At 33.7% G+C, this 25,481-nt stretch overlaps 2 protein-coding genes across 2 annotated transcripts in view; one reads left to right on the top strand and one right to left on the bottom strand.

Moving 5' to 3' along the window:
* Positions 1 to 25,481, top strand: part of CNTN6 (contactin 6) — a 536,373-nt gene that overhangs the window by 119,490 nt on the left and 391,402 nt on the right. The window lies entirely within an intron of this gene.
* On the bottom strand, positions 887 to 4,744 carry LOC141551894 (uncharacterized). Its single transcript, XM_074284066.1, has 2 exons — positions 4,270 to 4,744; positions 887 to 2,451 (listed from the first exon to the last, which is right to left on the bottom strand). Exon 2 carries the CDS (start codon positions 2,433 to 2,435, stop codon positions 1,416 to 1,418), a length of 1,020 nt encoding a protein of 339 aa, XP_074140167.1. The 5' UTR covers positions 2,436 to 2,451; positions 4,270 to 4,744; the 3' UTR covers positions 887 to 1,415.

The following is a 25,481-nucleotide window of genomic DNA, read 5'->3' as shown; positions in this document are numbered from 1 at the left end:
AATTCATTTTGTAAAGACGTTTGCATAGAAGCATTACGTAAAAGACGTTCAGGATATGCATAATCAGAGGAATTATATAACACAGGTAAAATACAAGAGGCACAATATAAAAAGCTACAAGTAAGTTTCACATATCGGGACAACAACGCTTGTTGTTTCATTAACTCCAAGGAAACATATTGCAGTTGAGTTATTTGAGAAATCAGCATAGAGTCTATGGCCTCCTGGTGTCTCCAGGCCAAGTCATTTTCAGTCATGTACTTCTGCAGCTTCTCCGCCACAATAGTTAATTGTGTATTCAGTTCTCTTATCTGGAATTCCTCTGTGATACTCAGAGCCAAGGCCGCCAGTGATAAAAACATACTGCCACCTTCCCGTTTTCCTCTATGGTGCAGATTTTTCAACAGTCCTTGAAGAACCCCTTCTGCTTTGGTTATCTTATAGTTTGAGTTCAAACATATCAGGAACAATGCATTACCCAGAGTCCACAATTGTCCTTCAAAGCTATAACACAATGTACTATTTGGAAAAACTCCCCCTCTACAAGTGGAATTCTTGTTGCCAAAAACCCGATGCCATTGGGTAAAAGTCAACTCCCTGTCCTGATTATTAGATATATGTAACTGCATTTGTATCCTATTTGTAACTAATCCCACTTTCCACAGATGTGGCTGCAGGACATGATTAGAATAGAATACAGGAGCAATTAGTTGAGAGTGAGAATCGGCATTCCGATCCCAAAATGTCAAGTTCACAGTGCCATCTTGCAAAGATATGCTTTTCCTCATTAGTTCTGTACTGCATTCCCTTAATTGTCCAAAAACTACACCCAACTTTGAGTTTATACAACTCGGCAAATCAGTACATCGCTGTCTCACAGCATTCATTGTATTTTTCCCATGTATTTCCTTCATCTGAACCATCATACTGGTACTTATATTATTTAACTCATCATTACTGTGTAGCAGATGACTTCTATTCAGCCTTTTCATGGTTGCACACCAATCATTCCCTTGTCCCTCAAGAACTATGCACAGTGGCAAGTGGGTTGTCATAAAAGTTAGGCTGTCTTTACTTTGTTTAAACATTTGAGGTTGTCGCTCTGGGTACCCTGGGTGAATGTGTGAGCCTACCAAGAATGAGCCATTACCAGTCAATTTTAAAGGGATACTTTCATGAACCCATGTCATCATTCGTAATTTGGGAAGATTAGGAGTTATAGCCCAATGAGTTGGTGCCTTAGCCGCGTGTAGAGTATACATTGGAATCATACCCTTGCCATCTTGTTTCTTACCCTCCGAAGGAGGGCGTGGGGTGATAGGGGGACTCTTCAATAAAAATATAACCCCGCTGTTAAAGGCTAAGGTCTTTTCCCCAATTTCATTGGTGATAATCGCGTCATAGCAGGATGCCCTCTAGGTATCATTGACTCGCTCAACTGACGCTATCAAACATAATAAAAAGGCTGTACCGTCAAATGACTGAACTCTACCTTTAAAAGGGAAGCAAGTCTGAATCTGATTAACCCTAGAGTGTTTAAAGCAGGTAGTATTTTTCCCTAGTAAACTTCCAAACCTTTCTCCAAAATCCTTCTTCCAAACTCTATGCGGCAGCACCAGCAGTTCGGTAGGATGTTCATGTAGAGGAACATTAATTATAACTGAAATATTCGTAATTGCTAGTGTCAGACCTATCTTCCATAGGTGATTCTGAATATGCCCTTCCACTATGGGTGTTGGTGCAACCAGTACCGGTGCCTCATCTGTCTCCCCATTCCAAAAGCTGATATTAACTTCTGGCAAAAAGGGCCCTTTACGAAACACGCCCGTGGACAAAGGTGAAAATAAAGGCGAGTTCATAACCAGGGTACAAGGGGGAAGGGGACTTTCAACTTTATCTTCTATCTCATGTTCCACGTGGGGAACAGCCAACATTTCAACTATCATCTCGCTAGTCAAGTCATTTAGGTCGCTCGTTTTGAGGGATGATTGCTTAATTCTAAAAGGTTCCAGCATAATGCATGAACTTATCTTTAAGTTATATGTCAGGCATAAAGGGACATCCCGAGTAATGAAAGTGAGCTTCTTAAAATGTTCCTTCCATATTTTTGATTCTTTGTACTCCCCTATCCCTTCCAAAAAGGAAACATTTCCTAATGTGGCTAATGGTATAGGCTGATGACGCCAAGTGACCATTTGAAAACTAGACAAATCTGCAATCATATTTCTCTCCTCACTCTTCACCCCTCCTATCAGGCTACTTAATCCTAACAACATGCATGCAATTTGATTCATTCGCATTTGAGTTTCTCGTCTTCCTTCTCTTCTCTTTGCTCGTTGGGTTCGGTTTTTTCCATTTCTCCTCCTTTCTCCTCTGCCCCGATGGATTCGTCTTCTTTTTCTCGTACCAACCTGGTCCTTCTGATCGGGATCCATCTTTTCTCCTTTTCCCCTGTTGAGACACAAACAAATCCTTTGCCTCTCACAATAACTTTGTAAGGGCCTTTCCAAACGTTATTCTCATCTTTATACATTATCTTTTCCAATCTTAATTCTTTGGAATCATTTTCCGATTTTTCTGTCATTGATTTTCTTTCTGGTTTATTACCCATGGTATTTTCAACTAAAGCCTTCATGGCCGGGGTTAATCCCTCATCGTCAAATTTCAAAAAATTGATAGTGAAGAGAGCTTTATCAATATCTTGTTGAGTTATAGGAACTCTTATGATTGATGGAGGATGTTTTGTAGGAGGGGGAGGTGTCAGTAATAGATATTTTATCTAATAGTGAGGTTTCAATACCTCTATCAAGATTTTACATGCACAGTTTATCAGTTGCTTTTCAATGTTTGTCTCAGCTTGTTCTCTGCATTCAGTTGGGAAGTCCACACCCTCAGAGTCCACTCTCTTTCCTATGTAGCACTGCTGTATCTGGATCTGGAACAGTCCTTTCCAGCTCAGGGTCAGCTTGTCCTCCTTCCACGTCCTAACCAGGACCCTGTCTCCAAGCTAGAACTCATGCACTGTTGAAACCCTAAGGGAGAAGTCTGAGCAATAAGCCTGTTTAGTTGTAAAGTTTTCAGATGTTAAAGTAAAGGCATAACATATTTCCTTAAAAACAAATTCTTGGTTTCAAATATTGGATATAAGGAAGAATTTTGAATCCCTTTAAATCAGTTTGCTTTCTTCAACCAGAAACAGCTGCAGCTTCCTATTGCTGCTCTAGCCCTGCAAAAATACGTTCCGTCTCACAGTCACCTCTCCGTGACTACCTTTTCCAACAAGTTCCTTCTTTTCCCCACTGATTTCTTCTTGAAATCATTTGCTCCCACTAATAAATCCTTCTTAAATCACCTCTATTCTCCTGTCCCATCTCTCTGTTTCTCTCTTCCCAATGCCTACTTGCTCAAACTTTCTCTGACATACTTTAAACACTTCCAAACCAATAACTCTTCTGACTAGATGCTTCATTTAAACTATTAATTAATTTTGCAAATCAATCTCTCTTGTCCCTTTTCTTTAATCACCTTTTTTTTTTAAACTTTAAACTTCAAGATTCATAACCCATAATGATAACAAGTTACCCAATGTTTCAGAAGCAAACCAAATAGTTTTTTTTTTGTTTGTTTGTTTGTTTTTTTTTTTTTCTTCTGCCTGAGTGCTTCAAGGCCACTAGTAAGAAGCTTCCCAGGCGGTATTAAGCAGATAAGATTGTAATGCCATTACTCCCCTTTTAGCTTTGAAAATCTGCTTTTCAGAGAAAACTTTCCCACCAGTTTAAAATAGTCAAGTTTTTTTTTTCTTTTGTTTTACTTACAAATTGGTACAACAGGTTAAAAAGTTTAAAATCACAAACAATTTTTAAGACCAATACATTTTGAACCACTCTGAAAGAATTACTATTCTGAATGAATTTCAATTTCCACAATTCAGCCTGTTATTTTTCTAAGCCTGTAACACAGAGGCTGAATTCTTATCTCTTATGAGCTTGCTAACTTTTAACACAGAACAAAAAATTCAAAGCAGACAAACATACACAGACAGACCAGAGCTCTATTTTTTCTATCCAGGCTCTGCATGCTTTTAAGTTAAGATCCACTCCATTCTTTTTACGGAGTTTATATAGCTATGAAGCATATACTCCTGAATCTGTTGGCTCGATATGGGCTTTAACTATTTTTTGTCCCATGCCTCATCTAACTGCGTCTAAGCAGTCAGGCTGTTTGCTTCTTCTTGATTCTAAAAATCAAGGAGCGCGTCTTTTTACTTACCTTTCCTTGTTCCAGCGAATACACTGCCCAGGTCCCTGTTCAAGGTGCCACTTGTTGTGGGTCTGCTTCCCTGCAGCTTCACTGGAAACTGAAAGTTTCTTACTGCGCGCCTCACGCTATCACCAGCCTTCGGATGTCTCCGGCCCCGCTCCGGAGACAGGAGTGGGGAATAAGCAAACAGAGAGCCAACGTGTAGCAGAACTGGTCTTTATTGTCTGCACCCAAAATGTCTCCCCGAGCTGCCGCTGGCTATTCCTCTTATAGAGGTTCTCGGACCCTCCCCGAAACCTCCCATCGTGGGCGGGGCCAGCTCCCTTATCAATGCCCAGTCGGGCTTCTCCTTTTATGGCCAGGCGACTCATAGCTCTATGCATCCACAGACACGTAGCTCTATTAATCAACCCGGAGCAATATTCTGGAGTTGACTGACATTAGGGCGGCTCCCTTCCGCACAGAGAAGATCAGTTCTAGGCCCTTTACAAGAAATTCTATTTTCTTGAGACTTTTTTATCTTTTCCAATTCAGAAATCCTACTTTCCTGTGTTTTTTTAACCTTTTCTAATTCACTAATTTTGTTTCCCTGCATCTCCTGTGAATTCTTTATTTTTTCCAACTCCAATTTCAGGACATTGTTATTCTCTATCATAACTTCCCTTTCCTTTCCCCATTTTTCTTCGATCTCCCTCAATTTCTTAAGAGCTTCTTCTAGGAGAGAGTTATGTGATGGGGGGCAGGAATCGTTCGTTCCCCTTTAGGTTGTTATCTGATTCTCTGCTGTCAACTTCCTCGGGGTTGGACACCCGCTCTTTCTCTGTATAGAAGGAATCTATGGTTTTTCTAGCTTTTTTGCTCATACTTAAAAAAAATGTTTTGGGGTCTGTCTCTGGGGTAGGAAATTATTTACTTCTTTACCAGCTTCCTCCCAGACCGGATGGATGCAGCGGCCCCTGCGCCCGCGCTAAGAGAGAGCTCTGGGAGAGAGTTCCCCACCCCCTCCCTGGAAGTGCCTCAGAGGTGATTAGCACTGCTGTGCTTCGAGGGCGTAGAATAGTGAAGACAGCAAGAAGCCCAGCCTATGTGTCCGGGTGGGGAGTGGGTATCTGCAGCAGGTGACGTGAGAAGCCCCTGCGCTCAAACTGGAAGTGTCTGCCAGAAACCGCGGTCCCTAGTTCAAAGGTTCCGCTTCTCTGGGACTTCCTGGAGCTGAGTTCCACTCCCTCCAGCTAAGCTAGGCCGTGTGTGTTGCCTTGGGCTGTATCCACCCACTTGTCAGTCTCTTAACTATTCTCAGGAGGTAGCTGAGGCCACACCCCCTGGTGCCTGAGTCACCCCCAGGGTCCGGGGAAAATCTAATCTGAGTTTTAAAATATTTTGGCTTTCTCTTCTGAACTGCTAAATAATTAGCAGAGAAGAGCTAACAGCCTGTGCCAGATTCCTTTACCTCAGTGGCTTCTCTGATCCCAGAGCCCCTCCCAGCGCAATGGGCGCAGTGTGCCCCTACCCCACCGTCTGTGCTGGTCTTTCTTATTCCTCCCCTGGGAACTGACCTTTCCTGTTGAAACTCCAGATTCTCTTCAGCTGGTAAGTCGTGCTTCCAGTCCTTGTGGTATCTATCAGTCCTGAGCTAATTTTGAGACTTAATTTATCTAATTGGTTGTGAGGGAGTGAGGACGTTCACTGAGTCGTGTGTTTCCTCTCCGCCATCTTGGCTCCGCCCCCAACTTATTCACATTCTTAGCTGAAAGCATGGTAAATTTAGGCTGAAAGAGAATGAAAAAGAATGGAGAATAATTTCTTTACCCTCTAGCAATTTAGAAATTGTTTATTTGGACAGGAGGCAATCTATCTAGGTGTTTGGGATTAATGGGTATCAAGTTGTGATGACTCAATTAGATATATCTAATTGTAAAATACTGTTTACTAAAAGAAACAAGAAAAGAAGGCTCCTCTAACCTGTCAAAAGAGAAAACATATTTGCAAATTAAAAGAAACACACTTTTTTTTTTTTAACTTAGATCACAATATACTTCATTATTAGTACTTTTTGATTATCTAGGACCATTTTATTGCTGAGAATAGCAAAGTCATCACAATTTATCATACACTATTATTTTTACTGTGTACAATGTTCTCCTGATTCTATTCACTATATTGTGTATCAGTTCATTGAAGTTTTTCCAAGGTTTTCTGAAGTCATCCTGTTTGTGATTTCTTTTACCACAATAATATTCCATCACAGTCATATACCACAACTTGTTTAGCCATTCCTAAATACATGAGTCTTTTTGTAATTTTTTAATTTTTAGTCATTACAAAAAGAGTTGCTACAAAAAATGTTGTACAAATAGCTTCCCCATCAAAAATTTCTTTGGAATATAGAGATAACAGTATCATTGCTAGATTAAAAGGTATACACACTTTAGTAGCATTCTGTACAAAGTTCCTAATTGCACTCTAGAATAGTTGGATCAGTTCACAGTTCTATCAACAGTGCATTAGAGTCCCATTATGAGCAGAGAGAATCAGGAAAATGACTCACTAGGTCAATTCATTTAACAACTTTAGAATAAATCTGACCATGTTTCCTATTAAATATGCATATATAATGAGTTCTATTTTAATGAAGCCATTGTCAAATTATTGAAAGCTATTGCTCAAAATCAGACATTGAAATATTATTGATCATTACTTCAAAAGTCAAATATGTGGATATAAGCTTTCCTCCCTTTCCAAAAAAATTTCAGTATTAGTTTCACCTTTTAAGTATGCATATACTCATATAGCTATATTATACAAACATGTATACATGTACATATATGTATATGTATATTTTAACTGGAAATATATATGTATATGTATATGCATATATGGAATTAAATTACACATAATTTTCCTCATCAGTATTTATTTCTTGCCTTTTTATAGTATCTATAGCATGTCATGATTATTACTAAACACACTATTTTCTGATAGATTGGGGATGATATACAAATTAGTCAGTCCAGATGTTAAGTATGGAAAATAAATCATAAATATAAGATATTTCTGGTGTGGTCTAATCTGTACTTAGTATAGTGATGTTGATAAATTTTCATTGTTAGAAGCTATATGTCTATTATTGATGCCTAATATCACACTGGATCTTTTAGTTTCTGTGTAACACAACTTATACAATTGAACTCATCGTCCACTAAAATTCTACATCTTTTTTTTTTTTTCTCGGAAAAATTGCTTTGCAGTTGCTTTTTTCCATCTAACAATTGTAAAATTGACTATTTGAAATGAGGTATAATATGTTAAATTGATTCATATTGAACTTCATTTTTTATGTGAGGAAATTTTATCTTTTTGATAAAAGTAGATGTATTTATCTAATTACGCCCATTATGTTAGTCTGTCAAGATCTTTTGGAAATCCTACTTACAACCAGTATGAGAGTTATATTTCCTACCTTTTTGTCATCACAAAATTTGATGAGCAGGGCTTTTATCCAAGTCACTTATGAAAATGTTAAAAAAAAATCATAAGACTGAACATAGATACTCCATTGAAAGTCTCCTTAAAGAATATAGGGAAGAGCTTCAAAGAAGATGATGACTCTTTGGGTCAAAGTCACTTAACCATTTCAGAATCCATCAAATTCTGCTAATTCACTAATTCAATTCTTTATGATTTTAGGCAAGAAAAACCTGAGAAACTATATCAAATAATTTGCTAAAAATCTATCCAAATTAAAAATCACAATTTAGTTGTAGAATATGGTAAGCATTGTTACATGCAGTCATAAGTTTTGTTTCTGGTAGGATGAGGGAATATGATGGATGCAACAGTGAAAGGCAAGATTTTAATTCTTTTTCACACAAATACACACACACACACACACACACACACACACACACACACACACACACACAAGGCAATCCAGATTAATTATCTATGGAATTAACGTAATCTATCATTTTAGTAAACATATCAAAAAGGCCATCTTTTGAAATGACTTGACTAGTACTTGATGAATTGTTGCTTTTTCTTTGTGGTTAATGCTGCCTATTCTAAATTTGTACTGAGCATGCAATACTATACGCAATACAATGCAAAGTATAATATGATACAATAAAGCATTTTAGAATTTTTAAAGAAATTAAAGCCACATATATTGGCTATAACCTTACAAATTTTATTCTCTCTCATTTTTTTTAAAATTGTGTCATTTGCTCTTCTTTAGTTCACCTTTGAATATCTATTTTACTCTTCCTCAATTATTCCAATATCATTGTAGTGTCATTGTAGTGGCTCAGAAATTTCACTGGAGAGTTCTTTTGGTACCTGAAGAATTATTCCTTCTGGGCCTCCTGAGTTGAGCTCTTTATCTGACTCAAGCAATCACCTTATCATCTTGTTATCAACTCCATTTTAGGCATTTTTTGTTCTGACTGAAATCCAATTATCTTTTTGTGGCAGAGGAAATGGGAGCCACATAAAAACTGAATACTTCTGCCATCTCTATCATCATTTATTCAGTACTCATTCACATCAAACAGCAATCCTATTCTTTCTTTCATCTTCCATCTTTTCTACCTTCAGAGTATTCAAAATATTTTTTAAATATATTTTGGTAAATTTACTTTTTGAGTTTAAAGTTATTCTGATATTTAGTATCTGTAATTATTCTAATCAACTGGGTTAATTTTTGTATATTATCTTCTGTTATCTGCCCTTATTTCTCTTTTCTATTAATATCTTTAAAAATGTAAGGTGCATAGTGAACTCCCTTTCATCTGTATGATCTCTTTAAAAATTTCCCTTTGTTACTTGTCATAAAAATTCTTAAGAACTTTGTAACCCTTCTAGACTGACTTCCTTTGCAAAACTTTAATCTATAGAATCCTAAGTAGTTTCTCTCTGAATTCTTTGAAATATATTTCTGCCAAATCCAGGGCATATTTCAGACTATACTTCATTTTCTTATTCTCTATCACAAACCCAAAACAGTCACGTTCACTTAGCATTATTTTTATGACAATAAAAATTATCTTTATTGATGATACTCAGATTAAGATTGTCATTTCTCTTATTGATTCATTTAAACATCAATAGATGAAAGTATATTTGAAATAAATCAAGAAGTCACCTGTGATTTTGCTTAGTAGAAAGCTCAGGAAATGGTCTAAATAATTTAAGGCTCTAATCATTACCATATTATTGTGCTATTCCAGGTTTCTGATGTTTCTTGACTTCTCTTGTTTTCATTTTCTTTTCAAATGGACTGCATACAATATACTCAGATGACAAAATCCCTAGTTCTTCCATTGACATTAACCAAAAGGCTTTTCCAGCTGTTTTTTTTCCTTCATTTAAACATCTGATTATATGCTCAAATATATCTCCTCAAAATGAAAAATAAAATAAAATTACATTTAAATACTACCAAACACATCCTTAACTATTAATTTTATTCCAAATAAAGCATTTTTTCTAGTGATATAATTCAGTTATGGATGCTATTTTACCAGGTTTCAGTGATACTTGTGTGAGGCCAATTTTGCCTTATTCCTATAGCAATGAAAAGAAATGTTTCTTAGGGATTGCTTAACCCTTACCTTCCTAATTCCTTATTTTTTCCCTTTACCCTCTCATAGTCAACAAGACTGATTCATTCTTGATTCATAGAAAACATAGAAAAGTATGTCTGAATAATGACATAATACAGTTACATGGAAACAGAAGACTACATAATTTTTAATCTTACTTATATGGGTATATTTTAGCTTGTGACACAATCTGAGATGGTGATTTGGAAAATATAATATTGTATTGTCTAAGAATGCAAGTAGATCTCTTTAGACAGGAAATCTGATTGGCATTTATCCAATCACCTCCACAATCTTGTTCAGACAACAAGGAGAATATTCCCTGATGCTGCCCTTATTACTTGCAGGGACAATTAGATCTGAAATGATGTTCTATGAAAATAGCTGAATTTTAAACATTTGTGATTCAGTTCTTTGTTGACTGCATTTCTATTTCATCAGAATCTTCACCTTTTGAAAAACTACCCCATAAGAATGTTTTTACATCTCTCATTGAGACATAAAACATTGTAGGATTTTGCTTTTTTATTTTCATGGCATTTAGAAAATTTTTGAATCTGATGAATGTAGTTAAATTCTTGTGAAGAGAAAGTGTAAAGGGAGAAGACTGATCAAAATTTTGGAATTAAGAAAAAACTTAATGTGGTTTTACATGACAATATTGATATTAGAGTTGAGGTTTACAGCTAGTTTATTTAGACTAACTAACACATTTTTGCCCCTCCAAATATTTTCTCATGATATAATTTTACAGAACTTAGAAAAGCACCAAATTGGGGTAGCAGCTGTGCAGTTGATAGAGTACTGACCTGAGTTAATAATTAGTCTGACCTGAAATTAGAAAGACCTGTATTCAAATCTGGCCTCAGTGCTTACTAGCTGCGTGACCTTGGACAAGTTACTTAAACCCAATTGTCTTGCAAAAAAAATAAAATTACCAAATCTTATGTTCATGTTTTGCTTTGAGGTAGTATATAACAGTCAATAATTGACTTAAAGAAATTGTCAAAATAAGCATTAATCATGTTTTCATAGATGAAATAAAAAAAATAATTGAGATAATTATACTGATGGTTCAGTGAGATGAAATGAAAATATTCATTGTTCTCTCCTTCTTTTCAAGAATTCATATCATTAATCTTAAAAGTGTTTTGATAGCTTCCTGTCATAAAATAACATTTATTAGGCATTTTCTCAGGAAATGCATATACAGTTTTTTTCATTTTTCATTTCCACAATGATTCAGATTCATAAAGTAGCATGTCTTAGTGGATAGAATGAAGACTTTAAGTAAGGAAAGCCATTTTTGAATGCTATTTATTAATCTAAATGACAAACGACTAGTCACTAAAGCTTCAGTTTCTTGATTTATATTTGAGGTCTCAGAATTGCTGTCCAGTGGATCAGTCTGGTTCAGGGAAAAAAATACTGAAGTCACATGCAGTTCCCCAGAGCCTATGTGCTCTATTTGACTCCTACTCCTTTCTGATTCTTAGAAACACTATCTGTATTTTTTCCCCTCTTCAACTTCATCTCCTTTATGGATTTATCTGTCCTAATAACTTTCATCTACTACCACTGCCAATGGATGATTGTCTTAAACTCTTTTTCTGTCGCATTCTTTCTTTTTCTTTTTCTTTCTCTCCCCTTTTTCTCTCCTCCATTTTTCTTCCTCCTCCTCTTCCTGTTCCTTTTCTTCCTCCTATTCTTCTTCCTCCTCCTGTTCCTTCTCCTCCTACTCCTCTTCTTCTTTCTTCTCCTGCTCTTTCTTTCTCTATATCTCTCTGTCTCTTGCCTTTTTCAACCTCCCAGTTTTCTTGCTAAAAAGTACAAGTACAATGATGTGTATAAAGAACTTTGGAAACTTTAAAATGTTACATAAATATCAATAAGGTATTACACTTTTTGAAATACTTTCACTCAAAAGTAATCACATCGTAAAATTATATTTGGAATTTATATGGTGCTCTATAGTAGCAAATTGCTTTTCTCATACATCATGTCATTTGAGCCTCAAAACAACCTTTGAATCAGCAGGCCAAGTGATTCTCTTAGATTATAGATGAAGAAAATTAGATGCACTATAATTAAATGAATATATATATATATATATATATATATATATATATATATATATATATATATATATATATATATATATATATATATATATATATATATATATATATATATATATATATATATATATATATATATATTATTACATAGAGACAAAACTGTAAGAAGAATCTAGAACCCCCTTTATAAAGATATTCTTTCTGGCACAGAAACCCAAAATCTTTTCAGCCCTTTGATCACTTAATCAGATATGATTAGTTAGATTCCAGAAATGGTTTCAGAAGTGATCATACTTGATCACATGAAACTTTAAAACTTTCTTTTGCTTATAAACATTTCCTTATTTTTTATTGCATATTCTGTGCAAGTTTTATTGCTTATAGAATATAGAACCAATTCTCTTTCAGATTATTGATAGTGTTGAATGTCAAAAGAAAAGTTCGATATGCCAGAACTATCAGTTCTTCCCAAATGCATTTTGAATAAAAGTAAGAATTCAACTATGGCTTTGCCTTACATTGGATAGTGAAATATTGATAACTCTGGGGATCAGAGAGTGATACTCTATCAGGGACAGTATGATTTTTTCTCTTTGAGAAGTAGTATTTTAGCCAAAAAACAATTTCCACTCTTCTCTCAGAAGGCAAAGATTGAAATGGATTTAAAAGTGAAATGGTCATTCTTTGACTTCAAAAAACTGATATAAAAGAGTAGAGTTGTTGAGGCTGAATTTCAAATTTTTAATCAGATGGAGTCTAGAAAGAAATAATAAAACATTGTGAGGAAGCAAGTAAAGGCATGTACACACCAGCACACCATGTGTTTCACTGGTAGTTTATTTTAGCAATGTAAATATATGTATATTTATAGTGTCTCATAAATCAATCATATTCAATATGATTTTGTTTTCATAGTACCTTTAATTAAGTAAATTTGTGTTATTAAGAAGAAAACAGACCTTTAGGTGTTCAGTTTGAAAAGGAAAATCAGATTTCTCAGATACATCTCAATTTCATTGAATTCAAGAAGCTACAATTAAGCGCTGACTATGTGACAGGAACTAGAAATTAAAAAAAAAATGAATTAGTCTCTTTCCCAAAAAAATTGAGACTTAATATGAAGTATATGCAAAAGAAAGGCCATAAATATTCATCATCCACATACACAATCCCTAATTATTTTTCATGATGTTTGAACAACTCATCAAATATTTCACAATGCACAATTTGCACAACACTATCTAATATACATTGGTGTAGCTATTTTTTCATATATTTTCCTGCATTTGTCATCTTTCTTTTCTGTTATGTTAATCAATCTGATGGAAATGAGGTAGTACTTCAAAGTTGTTTTAATTGCCAATTCTCTAATTATTTGTGTTTTAGGACAGTTAGGTGTCATAGTTGATAGAATGCTGAGTCTGGAGTCAAAATAAAAATCATCTTATTGATCTTATTGGGCTTTTACTGACAGCCCTGCTAATAATGAAAAATATGTGATAGTGGTATATCAAATAGGAGGAACAGTATAAATATATGAGCATATATAAATATAAATAATATGTAGCATTTTCAATGGAACATAATTACAGAATTCAATTCAAATTAAAAAAAAAAGTACCTATTTCAAGGGAAGCTCTGCTATACTGGAAAAAGAATGATCAAAAGGAAAAAACAATTATGATGTTCAAGGAACAAAAAATCTGCAGCAGGATAAAATATCTAAGAAATCAAGAAAAAAAGTAATTGTAAAAGGAAGGAGTTACTTGACTGAAGCTTATATTATGCGCAATGATGCTATAGGTAAAGGTTAATCTGGAAATATAAGTTCATATTATCATAACTGAGACAAGGTAATGTATTCCTGTCAAGGTGGTTCAACATGCCAGGATGAGAAATTTGAAATTGAAATAGTAGACCATAGGAAAGTATGGAAAACTACTGAACAGGCTAGTTAAATATGTCCTAATAAAAAGGGCAGATATTACAAGAATTTTGTGCTCCCACTACACCCCCCAAACAAATATATATTGTTAAAACATACATATGCATATGGGTGTATCAGTATCTACCAGGCTTCCTAAGTATCTATAAAGAGGATTAAAAGTGTCTAAACTCTCTACAATTGGCTCTAGCCTCTACTCTTAGTGTTCTCCCAACTATGATTAGTCCCTTGCATTCAAGATCCATTTACTCACTTAATTTTATTGGCTTTAACAAATAAACATTTACTTCAGAGGAATAGCATGAAAAAGCCTGAAAATACATCCCCAATAGGTGGGCACACAATCCCTTCTATACATTTCATTTAGGGGAAGGGGAAAGCATTTAGTTCACAGTTTAGTTCAATCATGTATATAATAGTCCCAAGTTACAAGCCCAATAGGACACTAAGCTTCATTCTGAGATTCTCTGACTTCTTGAGGATTCCCCATTATACTGATTGGCTTTTCATCAAGCCTGAAATCCTACCTTCAAGAAAATTATGACATAAACTTCCAAGTATAGTGAGAGTTTTTATTACTGTAACTAGAACCAAAAAAAAAAAAAAAAAAAAAAAAAAAAGAAAGAAAGAAAGATAATAAAAAAAAAGAAAAATGAAACAACCCAAAATATAACCTATAGTCCTATTCCTAGAATTGAAGAGATAAATGGAGGGAACAAGAATAAGTTAGCCATTCCACTACCCAGATATTTCAAGAAATCTGCTTTCTGTACGTGAACTATCATTTTCCCCACCTCTAGGTGCAGCAAGAAGATCAAGTGTCCCAGTCTGACAGTTTGTAATAGATATAGACTGCCAATAATTAGATGAGGTGAAGAGACTCCCATCCATGTGGTAGGAAATGCATAATGCTTTTTCCCATATGTAAGGCACCTCCATGTCAGGCACTCTGGGAATGAGCAGTAAAATTCCCATGATAGATATAAAGCAAGAAAGATTAGACAGATAGATACACAGGTAGGTGGTAAATAGATAGATAAGATTGAGATATGTAATAGATGGATCAATCCATCTATTACATGAATCAATAGTTGTAATTATCTAAGCATATATATATATATATATGAATATGTGGTATAAATGTTGTTCAGTGTCCATCTTTCTATGACGCCAATAGGAGTTTTCTTGGAAAAAGATACTAAAATGATTTGCCATTTGTTTCTCCTGATCATTTTTGCAGATGAGGTATTGAGGAAAACAGTATTAAGTGACTTGCCCAGTGTCACACAGATTAAGTATCTAAGGCCAGTCTTGAAGTCAGGTCTTCCAAATCCAAAGTTGTTCTCTTTGGACAGAGCCATCTAGCTATTGCTATTGTTATGATATATAGATGTGCATATATCCATGCAGAGACAAAAGAAGAAAATGTCCATTTTTTCAAGGATTAGTAATTGAGAAGTGTTTTACTTAAGTGGTATTTTTATTGGTCAGTTAAATACATGCATATATACATGCAGAATAGCATACATGTATTATTATGTGTGTAAGTATGAATGTGTCCACATTACATGCATATGCTTATGTGTATACATTCACAAGTTCTCTCCACTGATAAAATGTAAAATATAAGCTTCATAGCAGGTAAAGACCGCTTTATTTCTCTCTTGAAATCCATTGTTTAGCATGATGCTTGATATATAAAATGTGCTTGATTTATATTTTTAATGTTAGAATATGTGTTGATGTATACTTACATATTATATATCCATTGGCATCTTTTAAAAATTTTTACATATTTAAAACTCCGATTCACAAATTATTTACCTCTTTCTAGCTCCCTCTCTTCCTATTGAGAAGTCACGCAATATGATTCCTATTATACATGTGAAGTCATGCAATATGTATTTCCAATTAACCATGTTGTTATTAAATAAATAGGTAAATAGATAAAAGCAAGAAAAGCAAATGAAAAATAAATATGGTTGAGTCTATGATTAGAGTTCACAATTTCTCTCTCCAGATGTGGATAGAGTTTCCCATCATAAGCTCTTTGGAATTGTCAAAGATAAAGATAATTGTATAGTTCAATGTACCTAAGTTTTTCAGAGTTCATTATTATTATTATTATCATTATATTGTCTTTGCTGTTTACAATGACATTCTTCTCTACTCACTCCAATTTGCATCACTTCAGAATTTTAATTGACTCATAAAAATCTTAAGAAATATATATATATATATATATATATATATATATATTTACCCATGTACAAACCATTGAACAGGAAGAAAAAAGACATATCTCTTTACAAACCTTCAATATTTGAGAGTGAAGTTAAGTATTTTTCATTAATGCTCAAGTCTGGCAGGCTGTCTTTAAAAAATGATAAGCATTTTATCTAGGATTTTCTAGTGTTACTCAAAATATTGTGTCCTGGAAATCCATCAGGGAAGGCTAGCTATTCCTATCTATTTCTAAAAATGTTCAAAACCCCCTATTGAAAAGTCTTTCCCCAGGAATCAATAAATTCAACTCAGGATCTTTGCTTATACAACAAAGATAGTTTGGTTTTTTTGTATGTTTTCATTTAAATTTAATTAAGTCATTTCCTAGTTAACCTCTAAGTCCTCTTTTTTAGGGGATATCACTACCCTAACTTCCTTCATGTTAGGTGTAACATCTCTTTACATAAAACCTGTATGAATGAGAGTTCATTAAAAGTGATATTTCTTTATTCCTAGAAGCACTGAATTACCCTATAGTTTGAAGTTGCTTCATTTTTCATTTTTTTTCTTTGTTTTAGGACTTAGAAGACAATTTCACTGTTTCCTTGGTTCTTTTTGCCATTTGCAATTGTCCTCCCATACCTTCAGGAGATGTTACAAAATTATCTTTTTGCTATATGTATCTTGGTGATTGACATTTTATTGTGTTTTCTATTATAGGGCAAGCTCTTTGAGAGTAATTTTTCATTTTTTCAAGATTTCAAAATTTCTTACAATGTCTTAAAGAGTTTAATTGAAGAAAGACAGAGAGGCAAAGATAGAAAGAAACCCAAAGAGACAAAAAAGAAGAGAATGAGTGACAGAGAAACAGAAGATATAAAGAAAGAGACACAGACAAACTGAATTTCCCAAAATCTAAGAGACTAAGAGTAAAGGACAGAACCAAAATTCGAAATCATTATATTTTGGATCCAAAACTGCTATTTTCCCAGTGGAATATGCTGCTTTTGAATCACCCACAGGGCCCTTGTTTTTAATTCAGTAATCATTTTCTAATGATTCCCATTTTAAAATGTGACATTATTTTTCTTGTGTTCCTTCTATCATTGGAGACTAAACTACATCTTGGAAATACCATATAGAGGCGGTGACTATGTTATAGTAAAAGAGTCCTGAGTATCCAATTGTGGGGACTGAATTTAAATCCTAGCTCTGGCACTTGATACTTGCATTAATTTGGATAAGTCTTTTCTCTTCCTAATTTTTTCCTCTGTAAAAGGAAGGGCTCGGATTAGTTGGCCTATAAGGCTAACTCTAAATCTATATTCTACAACCTTATGATCTCCAAGTATCTGGGCAATTTCTGTGCTCTGAAATGCACATCAAATACACTTGAGTAAGAACAGTTAATAGCAAACACTGAGCTCACTTTCATTTCTCTGTCTGTTCATTCAAATATTTCCATATCCACTCTCCCATGAGACTCTAAGAACTTATTTAATTGAATATAAGCCTTTATAAAATGAATCTTCTCTGCAAAACTCAGCTTGAGGCCTTTCTCTGGTGTTCATATGATACATTTCCCTGCACAACAGCTTCATTTCCCCCCAAGAATTCCCTGTTCATTTAACTAAAGCCAAGAGTAAAGTTAACAATTCTGTTATTTTAAAAAATGTATCAAGTTTATTAAATATCTTAATTGGCTCATGAGTCTATAAAATGAAAGGCCTGTATTGAGATTACAAAAATGACTTTAACAAAAAAAGTCTAAAAGATACAAATATTAATTTGGGGTACAGAATAGTGAAATATAACTACTTTGTTTTCAGAACTACTTTCATTTAATCATGAATTCCTCATTATGATAGGTATATAAATTGAGTGCCATTTCTTTAGCCTTGTACCCTATAAAAAAACTTGTCCTATAAAATTTTAGGCTCACTGAATCATGGATTTAGAAAGTATAAAGAACTTTGTTGTGTTTGTCATTCCAGTCATGTCTGACTATTCATGACCCCATTTGGGTTCCTTTGACAAAGTTACTAGAGTGATTTCCTATTTCCTTTTCTAGTTTATTTTACATATTAAAAAAAAAAAAAGAAAACTAAAGAAAACAGGATTAAATGACTTATATAGAGACATGTAGCTAGAAAGTGTCTGAAGCCAGGCAACTCATGAAGATGACTCCTTTGCTTCAGACCCCATACTGTGTCATCTACTTATTCCAACAGTTTTTCCAGATGAGGAAAATGAAACACAATGATTTTAAGTGATATTCTTAGGGATTAAAATATGTATTCTGATCAAAAATATAATTTCCAATTTATCACCCTGCCTTCCTTATATAAGTCTACAATATATCAAGAGACATCACAATTGGCCATAATATTCATCTTTTTTCTGATAAGCATTATCTCTAAATGGTATTTCTTCCTCTCTGTTTTTTAAAATATATATTTCTGCTTGAATATTTAGTGCATATTTTATACACAAATTATTTTTTAATTTTTTTTTTCCTTTGGCCAAATTGTTGCTTTTTATATTAAGATAATCTCATCTCTTTGTTGCAACTCAGCTTTGGAGGCTGCATCGAGAGTCACCTTTCATTTGTTTCTTTATCTATAAAATAAATGAAGTTGAACAACATAATCTTGAATGTTTTGTACTGTATTAATATGCAATGATTCTCTTGAATTTACTTTTTAAGCCTCAGAATTCATTTTGCTCTCCTTGATACAAATATTTTTAAACCTAAATTTTCTATGAGCTTTCTATAATGGCCTTGATCTAGATTACTAAAACATTGCTATGTTATAGTTATTGCAGCATATTGCTATATAAAATGTTATCTTTTATGAAAATAAGCAAAAGCAAATATCTCTGAAGCATCAGCAGCCTTTTCCTTCTTTGAACCTGATATTTGCAAATACTTTATAAATTATGACTTTATTTCAACATCTCTGTAAAGCGGTCTTATGTTCTGTGCTTGATGAATTCATTGAAGGTGACTTTATCCAAAATAATTCAGTAAATTACAAACAAAACTAAAAGAATTAGAGGAAAAAGGGGTTAAACAACTCTTGACTACTTTTCTTTCCAAAAATAAAAATCATCAGTAGAACTTCAAACTTTTTTTCAACTGAAAACAAAGAATTATTTCTTTGATAAGCATTTATCAATCTTTAGCCATATGTGAAGAACTGTTCTGGATGCTTGGAATAAATGAAAATTGAGAACAGCCCCTGTTCTCAAGGAGTTTCCATATTGTGTAAATATTTGCAGACTTTTCCAAATTGGTGATTTAATTGACTTTTAAGTACTTTGACAGAATAATATTTCATCGCTGTGAATATTTTTTACCAGAAATGAAGATCACAAATAACTTTCCATGTTTTCCCATGCTACGAGACTCTTATTCATGTTTTCCCATAGACCCAATACATGTAATATAGATGACATGCTATTGATGTTAAACTTTAGATATTTATTGAATCATTAAAAAATAAGTACATACTATACAATTTGTCTGTTCATTCTTGTGGCCATATGATTAGCATGTGTGTGTGTGTTTGTGTGTGTGTTTTCACCCTTTTTTCTGATAAAATCCTTTATCTCATTTATTTGACAATCATTTGTGTTTCTCTATGTCTAATATGTATAATTCTATTGCCTTTTTCTGCTCAGCCTCAACTCATCATATCAATGATTTAGGTTTATATCAAAATTTAGAGGTGATTAAATTTCAAATTTTATAAAGTGAGATTGAGAGAGGTTAAGTGACTTAGTCTCATATACTTTATATTTGAGGCAGATTTTCCAGATCTCGCTGACTCCAAGACTCACACTTTCTATGACTTTCATTAATACCAAATAATTGGAAAAATGTTCTATAAAAATAATCATGAACCATAAATAAAAAAAATGTTATTTCAGTGAGCTCTTCTGAAGCAAAAAAAACAAAAACAAAAAAAACATAAGTTTTCACCACCCTATTACTCTTAGAATCAAATATAAATTCAACTTCAAAAGGCTATAAACCAAATTTAAAATTGAAGAAGAGTTGGTAGATGTTTTTTGTTTGCTTGAAGATAATTCTGCATTCAAGTCAACTTCTAAACCTGAGATGCAGCAACGTGTTGATTAATTTTCCATTGCTTGTGTTATTTTGGCCTAACAGTTAACATCAAGAAAGCACAGATGCTCCATCGACCACCAACATATCATCTGTATGTGGAACCATTATAGCAAATAGATAAGTTTTAATTACTGTGGATGAGTTCATTTATCTTGGCAGCATTCTTTCCAGGGATGATCACTGATAATGACATTGATCTCCATATTGCCAGAGCTATCTCAGTGTTTGGGAAGCTCTGAAGGAAAGTGCGGGAAAGAACAGATATTAGAATGTATACCAAACTGGAGGTCAACAGAGCCATTGTGGGATTGGAGCCAAGATGGTGGAGAAGAAACACACGACTTTCTGAGCCTCTCTCATTCCCTCACTACCAATTATTAATTTCAGCCTCAAAAATAGCTCTTGACTGGTAAAATTCATGAAGATTGGAAGTGCAACAACTTACCAGCCGAAGATAATTGGGAAGATCACCAGAAAAGGTTTGTCCTGAGTGGAGGGAACAGACCAGAGCAAACAGAGATAGAACTAGAGGCTAGTATATTGAGCAGACCACGCGGGGGTGGAATTCATGGTTAGGAAAAGAAATAGAACAAGCTATTAATCAACTCCCTAAGAAAAAAAAATCTCCAGGGCCAGATGGATTTACATGTGAATTCCTACCAAATTCCTTTTATGACACAGACATGATACTGATAAAAATTATAGATCAATCTTCCTAATGAATATTGATGCTAAAATCTTAAATAAAATATTAGCAAAAAGACTACAGAAAATCATCCCCAGGATAATATATTGTGACCAAGTAGGATTTATACCAGGAATGATGGGCTGGTTCAATATTAGGAAAACTATTAGTATAATTGACCATATTAATAAACAAATTAACAAAAACATATGATCATCTCAATAGATGCAGAAAAAGCATTTGATAAAATCCAGCATCCATTCCTTTTAAAAACACTCGAGAGTATAGGAATAAATGAACTTTTCCTTAAAATAATCAGTAGCACCTATTTAAAACTCAGTAAGACTCATAGGCAATGGAGATAAACTGGAACGATTCCCATTAAGATCAGGAGTGAAACAAGATTGCCTACTATCACCACTGCTATTTAATATTGTATTAGAAATGCTAGCTTTGGCAATAAGAGTGGAGAAAGAGATTAAAGGAATTAGAGTAGGTAATGAGGAAACCAAATTATCACTCTTTGCTGATGATATGATGTTATACTTACAGAACCACAGAGATTCTACTAAAAAGCAATTAGAAATAATTCACACCTTTAGGAAAGTTGAAGGATACAAAATAAACCCACATAAGTCATTAATATTCTTATATATCACTAACAAAATCCAATACTTAGAGTTACAAAGAGAAATTCTATTTAAAGTAATTGCCAACAGTATAAAATATTTAGGAATTTATTTGCCAAGGCAAAATCAGGAACTATATGAGAAAAACAACAAAACACTTTCCACACAAATAAATTCAGATCTAACCAATTGGAAAAATATCAAATGTTCTTGGATAGGATGAGCAAATATGATAAAGATGATAATACTACCTAAACTAATCTATTTATTTAGTACTATGCTAATCAGACTCACAAAAAAACTATTTTAATGACCTAGAAAAAATAACAACAAAGTTAATATGGAAAAATGAAAGGTCAAGAATCTCAAGGGAATTAATAAAAAAAAAATGAAATAAAGGTGGCCTAGCTATACCAGATCTAAAATTATATTATAAAGCAATGGTTACCAAAACCATTTGGTATTGGCTAAGAAATAGACTAGTTGATCAATGGAATAGGTTAGGTTCAAAGGTCAAATAATCAATAACTTTAATAATCTAGTGTTTGACAAACCCAAAGACCCCATCTTTTGGGATAAGAATTCAGTGTTTGATAAAAATTGCTTGGAAAATAAGAAATTATAATGGCAGAAACTAGGCATTACCCCACACTTAACACCGTACACCAAAATAAGGTCAAAATGAGTTCATGTCCTAGGCATAAAGAATGAGATTATAAATAAATTAGAGGAAAATAGGATAGTTTATCTCTTAGAACTGTGAAATAAGAAGGAATTTATGACCAAAAAAGAACTAGAGATCCTTATTGATCACAAAATAGAAAACTTTGATTATATGAAATTGAAAAGTTGTTGTACAAAAAGTACTAATGCAGATAAGATTAGAAGGGAAGCAATAAACTGGGAAAACATTTTTACAGTCAAAGGTTCTGATAAAAGCCTCTTTTCCAAAATATATAGAGCATTGACTCTAATTTATAAGAAATCAAGCCATTCGCCAATTGATAAATGGTCAAAGCATAGGTACAGACAATTTTCAGATGAAGAAATTGAAACAATTTTTAGCCAAATGAAAAGATGCTCCAAGTCATTATTAATCAGGAAAATGCAAATTAAGACAACTCTGAGATATCACTATACACCTGTCAGATTGGCTAGAATGACAGGGAAAGATAATGCAGAATGTTGAGGAGGATATGGGAAAACTCGGACACTGATACATTGTTGGTGGAATTGTGAATACATCCATCCATTTTGGAGAGTGATTTGGAACTATGTTCAAAAAATTATCAAACTGTGCATACCCTTTGATCCAGAAGTGTTACTACTGGGCTTATATACCAACGAGATTTTAAAGAAGGGAAAGGGACCTGTATGTGCAAGAATGTTTGTGGCAGCCATCTTTATAGTGGCCAGAAACTGGAAACTACGTGGATGCCCATCAATTGGAGAATGGCTGAATAAATTGTGGTATATGAATATCATGGAATATTATTGTTCTATAAGAAATAACAGCAGGATGATTCCAGAAAGGCCTGGAGTGACTTACATGAACTGATGCTGAGTGAAATGAGCAGGACCAGGAAATCGTTATATACTTCAACAACAATATTATATGATGATTAACTCTGATGGACGTGGCCCTGTACAACAATGAGATGGATCAAATCAGTTCCAATAGAGCAGTAATGAATGAATCAGCTAGACCCAGCAAAAGAATTCTGGGAGATGACTATGAACCACTACATAGAATTCCCAATCCCTCTATTTTTGTAAGCCTATATTTTACCCATGCATATATATTGTAAATAAAAAGCTATTTAAAAAAGAGTTATTATACTGACCCGATTATTGTAAGCTTGTGTAACCAGGACAGCATAACAGAACCATGCCATGAAACTGAATTGAATGTATTTGAATTTTCTTAGGAAGATTCTTAAGGTCAACTGATAGGATAAGATAATAGATACTCAGTGCTTTGCTTGAGCTAAACTGCCAAGCATTAAAACTCTATTGTAGAGCATGCAATTCTGATAGGTGGCTATAATAGTCAAATGTCAAACATATGCTTGTCTAAAAATACTCTTTTATGGAGAATTCAGACAAAGCAAATGCTTATATGGCATTTACAAGAAATAATACAGATAAATTCTCAAGATCTCTCTGAGGAACTCTGGATCATGTCACATAGGACACGCTGATAGAGAATCATCTAGCATGGTGTGCCCTCATCAAAGAATGTGCTGTGTTTTTGTGAAAATTAATATTGAAGTAGTTCAAAAGAAATATGAGAGGTACAAATTTATGAAATCCACCTTAAATGTTCTCATGAACTATGTGTGCTGATCTTTGGTAGAACAATCTGATCTCTTATTGGTCTTATCAGCCACAGTAGCATAAACTGTAACTTATCAACAGTGATTTTTGTTTTGGTACTTTTCCAGAAAAAAGAACAACAATCAAAAAATCGAATTTAATCTCATGCTCTTCACAATCTAGACCCTTTTATCTTCTAAAACTTTTTTCTCCTTTATTTATCCCCCAGTGTTTGCACACTTGCCCATTTGCTATTGAATTTACATACACAAATATCTTCTCACAAACACATATAACAATTTTCTAAATCTCTATCATTTGGAATGTTCTTCCCCATGTTTGGAATGTTTTACCTCCTTACCAACACCTCTTAATAATTCTTTGTTCCTTAAAAGTTAAACTTCAAAAGAACAGAACTATTTCATGTTGCAAGAAGCACAAAAAGCTGAGCTTATAGATAAGTGCTATAATATTTAATTAGTATGCTGGCAAATATATAATAATTGACTCTACCAAAATGTGTACAGAATCAATAAAATATAGGCTGAAATCCATAGCATAGACATATGACACTTAGAGATGATTCCCTTTCTTGGGAAAAAATGTCCTTCCAGCCTTTATTTGGATGCTTCCAGAAAGGGAAAACCTATTTCCTCCCTAGACAACAAGTGATAAAGTTATACAAGTCTACCTGGCAGAAAGCTACTCTTCTTTTTTTCTTATCCTCCTCCTCCTCCTCCTTCTCTTCCACCTCTTTTTTTTCCAATCTCATATGAAATTCTTTACTACTTCAGCCCATTCCTTCTTTTTTATATTTCCTGGGTGGGACAGATAAATCTAATCCTTTAGCTTTTGGGGGAAGTTAGAAATTATGGACTCTTAGTTATTTGAAAAATATCTAACATATCTCCATTGTGTCTGCTCTTTTTCTAGGCTCACTATGCCCCATTTATTGATAAGAAATAAAAAAAAGCAACCTTAATTTCTTAGTGTCTCTAAATGTTTATGAATATAAACATAAATATAAATAAATATAAAGCTTTATAAATAGATGGATGGGACCATTTTTTGCTCTATGCATGATTTTTTAGGAGAGTTTCCAGGTAACTCATATTAAACATGATCTAATTAAATATATGGGATGATTCCCAAGGTAATCTTAGTGACTCAGTTGTTTTTCACCAGCAAATCTATTTTGTGCAAGTATTACTGACAACAATTTACCTCAGTGATCTGAATATCAGGAGCCAAGATGGCAAGCAAATATTCATGGAGATATAAATTTTCACCACTGCCCAAATCTTGTGTTTAAATAAAAACAGGAATCACATCTCTGTATATTCAAGTGCCTCTTTTTTCACATCCTTTCTATTTTTTGAAGGATGAGGGTTAAAACACAAATATTTATATCTTAGATCACATGCACAGCATGTGTAAAAAGAGAGAAAATTGACAAAAAACAATCCTGAATGCTGGTGGTGTGAAATGATATTTCAGTCCTAGCTATAAAAATGTAAACCAATTTAAATGTTTATCATTCATCTGTGAATATTTTTTCTATGCATGATAGTAGTGCATGAACAATATAATTTTTTCTTCTTCCTGGA

The sequence above is a fragment of the Sminthopsis crassicaudata genome, chromosome 1 (assembly GCF_048593235.1).
Source record: "Sminthopsis crassicaudata isolate SCR6 chromosome 1, ASM4859323v1, whole genome shotgun sequence".
NCBI classification, from domain to species: Eukaryota; Metazoa; Chordata; class Mammalia; order Dasyuromorphia; family Dasyuridae; genus Sminthopsis; species Sminthopsis crassicaudata.
Note: the sequence above shows the minus strand (reverse complement) of the source record. Positions and strands in the feature narration are given on the sequence as shown.